General features: G+C 39.9%; 1 protein-coding gene across 2 annotated transcripts in view; it reads right to left on the bottom strand.

Annotated features, from left to right (window-relative positions):
* The window catches only part of ULK4 (unc-51 like kinase 4), a 511,789-nt gene that overhangs the window by 422,359 nt on the left and 79,564 nt on the right, over positions 1-9,866 (bottom strand). For both annotated transcript variants that reach the window (XM_010835460.1, XM_010835461.1), the window contains one exon: positions 2,956-3,063. In XM_010835460.1, coding sequence (XP_010833762.1) covers positions 2,956-3,063 — 108 coding nt within the window. The remainder of the gene's footprint in view (positions 1-2,955; positions 3,064-9,866) is intronic.

The raw sequence follows: 9,866 nt of genomic DNA, 5'->3' as shown, positions 1-9,866 counted from the left end.
TAGCGTGTGAGATGAGTGCAACTGTGCGGTAGTTTGAGCATTCTTTGGCACTGCCTTTCTTTGGGATTGGAATGAAAACTGACCTTTTCCAGTCCTGTGGCCACTGCTGAGTTTTCCAAATTTGCTGATGTATTGAGTGCAACACTTTCACAGCATCATCTTTCAGGATTTGAAATAGCTCAACTGGAATTCCATCACCTCCACCAGCTTTGTTCGTAGTGATGCTTCCTAAAGCCCACTTGACTTCACATTCCAGGATGTCTGGCTCTAGTTGAGTGTGAGTGGTCACACCATCGTGATTATCTGCTTTGTGAAGATCTTTTTTGTACAGTTCTTCTGTGTATTCTTGCCACCTCTTCTTAATATCTTCCATTAGTACTGACCAAATTGCAATTTTTTAACATGTGCAATTTATGGTATGCCAACTATACCTCAATTAAGCTGACAGAAAAGGTTAAAAAAAAAAAAAAAAAAAACACACTCACAAAAAGAACTGGACTAGACAGACTCCCATCCCTGATAAGATGGCAGACAAGATACCTGATCACTCTTCTAAGGAAAGCAGTTTTACTCTACATCCTTAAAATGCCTCAGAGAGCTAAAAAAAAAAAAAAAAAAACAAAGAATAATCAAGCCAAAAACCAGCTGCAAGATGAAGGGATAAACAGAGCACTGAAGTTTGCTTTCATTCTCTGAGCCTGCAGAACTTGGTAACTTTGAGCTTTGATGTCAAGGCCTCAAGGGCCCAAGGCAAGAGTAAAGTTGATATAAACTCTCCAGCTGCACCCTCAAGGAACCACAAGGAAAGCTGTCTTTCACAAAACTTAGCACACAAGAGAACGTTCCAGTGCAAGAGGAGGAAGGGAGGGAGCACTAAATACTAATTGAAGAAGACATCCATATTAATTATTAAGAATTAGCTCCAGTGTATATACCTTCATATATTTTTTAATACTGTGTAACTATTAAATGAAAAACATTGTTCTACCTGCTATATAAAATGAGACAAAGTAAGAATCTATATTTCTACTTTCTCATTTCTCATTTTCTCATTACAGGCAAAAATAACTCTGTAAGGATAAGCAAGAAAGCAACTGCGATAGTTATTTACCGGGGAACTACACAGAAGGGGACAGAAAAAGAAAAGGGACCATAGGCTGTGTACCTTTCTATACTTCCAAGGTCTGTAGTTTCATGAATGTGGTATCTCTTCAAAACATAAAATTATCTGAGAATGAACTCAACTAAGTGAAATACACAAAAAGCTTTATGAGTTAAATCACTTACATGAAAAAAAAACTTGTAATATAAATACACAGAAACATCAGTTTTTGTGCACTAAATGTACTAATACTATGTAATAGTACATAAATGTACTAATACTCTAATACACTCAGCACAATTCCAAACATGTATTAGAAGACTCAAAATCATAAAGATATCAGGACTTCTGCATAGTCAATGGTGTTTTCAAAAGATGATTTCATAATTGGACAATCTGATTCTAAAATTTTTTCTGACATGCAAATGACCAAGAAGAGCCAAGACATTTATGAAAAGGAAGAATAAGGAGGAGAGATTTGCTGTACCAGCTATCAATACTAAATATGGAACTAAGTGATTTTAAATACTGATGTTTTCTAACAATTACTTTAATTGCCTTAAAATGACGATTATCCAGACAGTCAACTTAGATACTAAGGATACTGAGGTTATATAACATTTAAGCAAGTTCTAGAACCAAAACAAGTGGAAACAAAGAACATTTGATTAATTTATAACGTACTGGCACTCATTTAAAACAGAGCATCACATGAAATGAATGACTCATAATGTATCTATATCTATTTAAGATATTCCCCCCAAAAGAGGTCAAAATCTGCAGCCACAAACTCTCACCACCATGTTATTAATAACAGCATGTGTATTAGTGACTCAGTCGTGTCCAACTCTTTGTGACTCCATGGCTCCTCTGTCCATGGTATCCTCCAGGCAAGAAGTCTGGGGTGGCTTGCCATTTCCTTCTCCAGGGGATCTTCCTGACCCAAGGACTGAACCCGGGTCTCCTGCATTTCAGATTCTTTACCATCTGAGCCATAAGGGAGGCTTCCAGGTGGCACTAGTGGTAAAGAACTCGCCTGTCAATGCAGGTGAAAGTAAGAGGCTCAGGTTCAATCTCTGGGTCAGGAAGATTCCCTGGAGGGGAATATGGCAACCCACTCCAGTATTCTTGCCTGGAGAATCCCCTGGACAGAGGAGCCTGGTGGACTACGGTCCATAGGATGGTAGAGAGTCAGACACGACTGAAGCAACTTAGCACGCACACACTCACATGTAAAAGGTCGTCTCTTGTGTTGTCGGAAGAGAGTGTTTGCTATGAGCAGTGTGTTCTCTTTGCAAATCTCTGTGAGCCTTTGCCCTGCTTCATTTTGTACTCCACGGCCAAACTTGGTGCTATAAGTAGGTAAGTTTATGTCACTGGGTGTGTTTGTATCTGCTTTGGCAAACTTCAGGAGATGGTGAGGGACAGGGAAGCCTGGCATGCTATACACACACCCCACTGTGTGTAAACAGTGTGTTAAATATCAGTGGTGTTTTTATACTGGAAGAACCAATGAAATCTTCTTGCCTAAAGGAGTCAAAGATGGCAGCAACCTGGGGACAGTGTTGTGGGGAGGGGTGCGGGAGGGGATCTGGTCCATTGGCTTTAAAATACAGCTTGAGACTCTCCTACACTTTAAACAGAAAGAGGCATTGGGAAAGAGGGAAGACTGACCAGGAGAGAGAGAAGAGTCAGAAAGACACCAAGAGCCTCTCCCCTTCACAGGCAAAATTTTCACTGTTTCCTTACATATGCCCAAAGAGGCAAAATCAAAACACTTTGATATTAACACTTATCAGCCAGGAAATGTCTGAACACATCAGAGAGCAAGAGAGTTAACCAGACAGTCTTACCTCGGTGGCTATAAGATAGATCAGCTCTCCCAGGGTTGGTAAAAGGCATTGTTTTAATTTGCTGTTCCTGAAATTTTCCCTGATTAATTCAGTTAAAAGAGTGATTGCCTGAAAAGAAGGGGGAAAATGTATATTATTTCATGCATACCTCTCAGTTCTTTACCCTATATGTAACAGGAAAGACATTCCACAAAATCCATTTGACATTTTTAACAACTGGTCTACAAATGATTTTCAATATATGGACCTTATTCCTGAAGAAAAAATAGGAACTCTCCTAGACGATGATGTAAATTTGTTGTTGTTGTTCAGGCACCAAGTCACATTCGACTCTTCACAACCCCATGGACTGTAGCATGCCAGCTTCCCTGTCCCTCACCATCTCCTAGAGTTTGCCAAAGCAGATACAAACACACCCAGTGACATAACCTACCTACTTATAGCACCAAGTTTGGCCTTGGTGTACAAAATGAAGCAGGGCAAAGGCTCACAGAGTTTTGCAAAGAGAACGCACTAGTCATAGCAAACACCCTCTTCCAACAACACAAGAGACAACCCTAAACACAGATGTCACCAGCTGGTCAATATCGAAATCAGACTGATTATATTCTTTGCAGCCAAAGATGGAAAAGCTCTATACACTCAGCAAAAACAAGACTGGGAGCTAACTGTGGCTCAGATCATGAACTCCTTATTGCAAAATTCAGACTTAAACTGAAGAACATAGGGAAAACTACGAGGCCATTCAGGTATGACATGAATCAAATCTCTTATGATTATACAGTGGAAGTAACAAATAGTTTCAAGGGATTAGATCTGATAGATAGAGTGCCTGAAGAACTATGAACAGAGGTTTATGACACTGTACAGGAGGCAGGGATCAAGACCATCCCCAAGTAAAAGAAATGCAAAAAGGCAAAATGGCTGTCTGAGAAGGCTTACAAATCACTGAGAAAAGAAGAGAAGTGAAAGGCAAAGGAGAAAAGGAAAGATATATCCATTTGAATGCAGAGTTCCAAAGAATAGCAAGGAGAGATAAGAAAGCCTTCCTCAGTGATCAATCCAAAGAAATAGAGGAAAAAAATAGAATGGGAAAGACTAGAGATGTCTTCAAGAAAATTAGAGATATCAAGGCAACATTTCACGCAAAGATGGGCAGAATAAAGGACAGAAATGGGATGGGCCTAACAGAAGCAGAAGATGTTAAGAAGAGATGGCAAGAATACACAGAAGAACTGTACAAAAAAGATCTTCATGACCCAGATAATCACGATGGTGTGATCACTCACCTAGAGCCAGACATCCTGGAATGTGAAATCAAGTGGGCCTTAGAAAGCATCACTAAGAACAAAGCCAGTGGAGGTGATAGAATTTCAACTGAGCTATTTCAAATCCTAAATGATGATGCTGTGCAAGTGCTACATTCAATATGTCAGCAAATTTGGAAAACTCAGCGGTGGCCACAGGACTGGAAAAGGTCAGTTTTCATTTCAATCCCAAAGATGGGCAATGCCAAAGAATGTTCAAACTACCACACGATTGCCCTCATTTCACACGCTAGCAAAGTAATGCTCAAAATCCTTCAAGCTAGGCTTCAGCAGTATGTTATCTGAGAACTTCCAGATGTACAAGCTGGATTTACAAAAGGCAGAGGAACCAGAGATCAAACTGCCAACATCCGTTGGACCATAGCAAAAGCAGGAGAATTCCAGAAAAACATCTACTTCTGCTTCACTGACTATGCTAAAACCTTTGACTGTGTGGATCACAACAAACTGTGGAAAATTCTTAAAGAGACGGGAATACCAGACCACCTTACCTGCTTCCTAAGAAAACTGTTTGCAGGTCAAGAAGCAACAGTGAGAACTGGACATGAAACAACAGACTGGTCCCAAATTGGGAAAGGAGTACGTCAGGGCTGTATATTGTCACCCTGCTTGTTTAACTTATATGCAGAGTACATCATGCGAAATGTCAGGCTGGATGAAGCACAAGCTGGAATCAAGATTGCCAGGAGAAATATCAATAAACTCAGGTATGCAGATGACACTGCCCTTATGGCAGAAACTGAAGAAAAACTAAGGGACCATTTGATGAAGATGAAAGAGGAGAGTGAAAAAGCTGGTTTAAAATTCAATATTCAAAAAACAAAGATCATGGCATCCAGTCCCATCACTTCATGGGAAATAGATGGGGAAACAATGGAAAGAGTCACAGACTTTATTTTGGGAGGCTCTAAAATCACTGCAGATGGTGACTGTAGCCATGAAATTAAAAGATGCTTGCTGCTTGAAAGAAAAGCTATGCCCAACCTAGACAGCATATTAAAAAGCAGAGATATTACTTTGTCTTCAAAGGTCCATACAGTCAAAGGTCTGATTTTTCCAGTAGTCATGTATGGATGTGAGAGCTGGACAAAAAAGGCTGAGTGTGGAAGAACTGATACCTTCAAACTGTGGTGGAGAAGACCCTTGACAGTCCCTTGGACACCAAGGATATCAAACCAGTCAATCCTAATGGAAATCAACCCTGAACATTCATTGGAAGGACTGATGCTGATGCTGAAGCTGAAGCTCTAATACTTTGGCCACCTGATGCAAAGAACTGACTCATTGGAATAGACCCTGATGCTTTGAAAGACTGAAGGCAGGAAGAGAAGGGGATGAGAGAGGCCGAGATGGTTGGATGGAATCACTGATTCAATGGACATTAGTTTGAGCAAGCTCCAGGAGATGGTGAAGGACAGAGAAGCCTGGCCATGCTGTAGTCCACGGGGTTATAAAGAGTCAGACACAGCTAAGCGACTGAACAGAAACAACACTTACAGCATTTATCAGTTACCAAGCACTTTCACTATATCGATCATCTGCCAGTCAACTGTGGCTCTGTCTTTAAAGCCAGAAAACCTAGGCTGAGAGAGTGGAAACAACTTGCCCCACACACCATCCATGCCACTTGGAGGCTTATACTGCATTAAACATTGCATGCAATTCTTATACCGCATTAAACTTTTAAGTGATTCCTTCAAAAATATGAGAGGGGCAATATTATAACAACATTTCAGTATAATTCACTTTGAAATTCTGCAGCATATTTTTATCAGATCTAGTTAATTTCCTGGGACTCATGCAGAGAAAATCCCATGCTCCATGCCAGAATTTATACCACAGAACACAAGGTTAATCAAATCACACTGGGACCATAAACTAGGGTGGAATGGTTTCAGAATGATACATATAGAATGAGATGGGGGGAAATGTATGTAAGTAGTATGGAAACATTGCTCTGAAACAGTGCAACTCAAAACATGGTGTACAAACAAGACTATTTCTCATGGTGATTAAGACCGAGGTTTTTAAACTGAACATACATCAAAACACAATGTTGCACACCTAAAGCTAATACAATGTTGTCTGTCAATTATATCTCGCTTTATTCATTTAAAAGTTTAAAAACTGAAAGTGAGCAATTTAAAATTTTCAGAACAATTTCACAGTGTTATAATACAACATCCCAGCACGTGATCACTGGTTCCACTTTGTAAACAAGAGTGTGGACAAGCTGGAGCTGGACATCAAGCAGCTGCACGATAGTCATGCACGGGAGGAACACCTGCGGTGGGGACAGTTTTGATTTATAACTGACCTACAATGAGCTACATTTTCTTGTTTTTCTGCCGTGCCATGTTGCTTGATCAATCCAAACAGGGATTGATCCTGGGGCCACCGCAGTGAAAGCTCCAAGCTGTAACCACTGGACTGCCATGGCATTCCCCCAGTTGTACACCTTTAAAGTGTATAATTAGATACATCTGACATACACACATCCCATGTGAAACCACCACCACAATCGAGACAGCAACAGCCTCAAGTGTTTCCCCAAGTTCCCTCGGTAACCCCCATCCCACTACCTTTCTCTTCCACCAATTTACTTTCTGTCGTTAGTTTGCATTTTCTACAGTTTATATCAGTTGGATCACATATCATGTATCCTTATTTGTCTGGCTTCTTTCACTTAGCATAATGCATCTGAGATTAAAGCATGCTATTTTATTTATATATAATGCATTCTTTTTTATTGCTGAGTACTCTTCCTCCATATAGACATAACATCTTATGTAACCCCACCACTTACTGCCTTCCTCCCTATATAAAATGGTTGAGGGGGAAAAAGCCATCATATACAACACATTAGCCTTTGCAGGTCATTTCCACACACAGCATGTCTTTTCCTTTATCCTGGATTAATCATCCACTGATCATTCATTAATATTACATTGAACCATCTGAAATTAACAATGCTCAGCCATTTTTTACCCTATGAAAACCACAAACTTACCATAAAAGAGTGGATAAAGGCAAGTTTTCTAAAAAGAAAGGAAACGATTTTTTTAAAGAAACCTAGGAATATGAGGAAAGAAACAAGAACATAATAGGCAAAAATACAGGTAAATTCAATAGTCTTTCCTTCTCCTATTAAGCTTTCTAAATTATCTTTGATGTTTGAAGCAAACATTATAAAAATGCTTGATTTGGTTCTAAATGTATTTAGAGGATATATTTTACTCATTACTGACCAGGGGATTTCTGCATAAACTAACGCCTATGGCCAGCAATGTGCTATGTAAGTAAACACTGAAACATCTCTGGTCAATAACATTAAGGTAATAAAAGACATATCAATACATATCTGGTCAATAATATGCTAACTATATAAAACTGAAGGAGGTTAAATGGTTGAAAAAGGAGGTTTTCTATACTTCACTTGAACGGGAGAAATGATGATACCACTAGACTGTGATTAAATTATATATACTACAAATATAAGCAATGTTTAAAAAAAACCCAAAGATGATCTAAATAAAAGAGGAGGTATATTTTTATGTATGTGTGTGTATTCTATTTTCTATACAATATGATGTTTTGACATCTTAAACAAACCATTCTGGCTGGGGAGAGAATGACCTTCCTAGGGCCAGCCAATTCTTAGAGGTAGCTAAGGCCCAGGAAAAATGAGTGTTAGTCACTCTGTCATGTCCGACTCTTTGCAACCGCGTGGATTATAGTCCACTAGGCTCCTCTGTCTGTGGAATTCTCCAGACAAGAATACTGGAGTGGGTAGCCATTCCCTTTTCCAGGGGACCTTCCTGACCCAGGGATCGAACATGGGTCTCCCACATTGCAGGCAGATACTTTATAGTGTGAGCCACCAGGGAAGCCCCAGGAAAGCAAGTCTTCAATATGCTAACCAGCAAATCCAGAACCATACCTCCTCTATCTGGTCCTTATACCTCAGAAGGCAATACTCTTCCATCTTCATCATCCTAGGCCAGGTACCAGGCAACTAGACACTGTCATTATTCCCACAGGCTGCTGAAAGTATTCAGACCAACCAATTCTAAGCTATTTATCCTGCCCTGCCTTTCCCGTGGAAACCCCAACAAAGGCCAAAGCCTAACCACTCCTGTCTTCTGCCTCCTGACCACCTTGGTGTTTTTCCACATGGCTCTGTATGCCACCTGTCTCGAGGAGCACTAAGCATAATCAACTCTATTTTCCTGAGCCTCTGCTCTTTCTCCTCGTGTGGCCAATCCTGACTGACCATCTCATAAATCAATACAAAAAGGAGATATACTAGGTTCATAGATAGTAAGACTCACAGTAAAGATGTCAATTTCCCCCAAACTGATAGCCTGGTTTATCGAAATTCCTATCAAAATCCTACCAAGATTTTTTTGTAGATATTGACAAGATTATCCTACAATTTATGCAGAAAAACAGAAGTATCAGAATCGCCAAAACAATTTTGAAAAAGGAGAATAAAGTGGTTGAAAACTGTTCTATCTGGTTTCAAGACAGTATATAGTTACAGTAATCAAGACTGTGAGGCAGTGTCAGAGAGACAGGCTCTCAGATCAATGAACCAGAACACAGAATTCAGAACTAGCTCCACACTAGTAGATTTTTGACAAATGTGCAAAGGCAGTATAATGGAGGAAAGTCCATCTTTCAACAAATGTTGCTGGAGCAACAGGCTTTCCACTGGAAAAACAAGTAAATCTCAGCCTAAGTCTGACACTTTATACGAAGTATTAACTCAAAATGGATCATAGACTTAAATGTAAAACAGAAAAATAGAAGTAAAAAAAAAAAAATACATATATATATTAAAGTCTTCAGAAACTAGGTAAAGAGTAGATCTGATACCAAAAGCACAGAGACATTGTACTAAAGAAGCTATACAACTCGAAAATAAGCATATGAAAAGACGTTCAACAGGACTGATGGTTAGGGAAATGCAAATTAAAACCACAATGAGCTATCACTACACCGCTATCAAAAACAGAGTGACCATAGCAATTGCTGCTAAGGATGGAGAGAAACTGGATGGCTCACACCATCTCTGGTGGGAATGTAAAATATAATAGCCATGCTGGAAAATAGTTTGGCACTTTCTCAATAAAAACACAACAAATGAACCACTAAACATGCAGCTGCCACAGGACCTAGAAACTGCACTCATCAGCATTTATCCCAGAGAAATCAGTACTTCCATCCACACAAAACCTGTTGTTCAATTTTACAGCAGCTTTATTTGTAATGGTCAAAACTGAAAATGATCCAGGTTATCTTTCAACAGGTAAATGAATACAGAATACTATTCAGATCAGATCAGATCAGTCGCTCAGTCGTGTCCGACTCTTTGCGACCCCATGAATCGCAGCACGCCAGGCCTCCCTGTCCATCACCAACTCCCAGAGTTCACTCAGACTCAGGTCCATCAAGTCAGTGATGCCATCCAGCCATCTCATCCTCTGTCGTCCCCTTCTCCTCCTGTCCCCAATCCCTCCCAGCATCAGAGTCTTTTCCAATGAGTCAACTCTTCGCATGAGGTAGTCAAAGTACTGGAGT

The sequence above is a fragment of the Bison bison genome, unplaced genomic scaffold (assembly GCF_000754665.1).
Source record: "Bison bison bison isolate TAMUID 2011002044 unplaced genomic scaffold, Bison_UMD1.0 scf7180017864043, whole genome shotgun sequence".
Lineage (NCBI taxonomy): Eukaryota > Metazoa > Chordata > Mammalia > Artiodactyla > Bovidae > Bison > Bison bison.
Note: the sequence above shows the minus strand (reverse complement) of the source record. Positions and strands in the feature narration are given on the sequence as shown.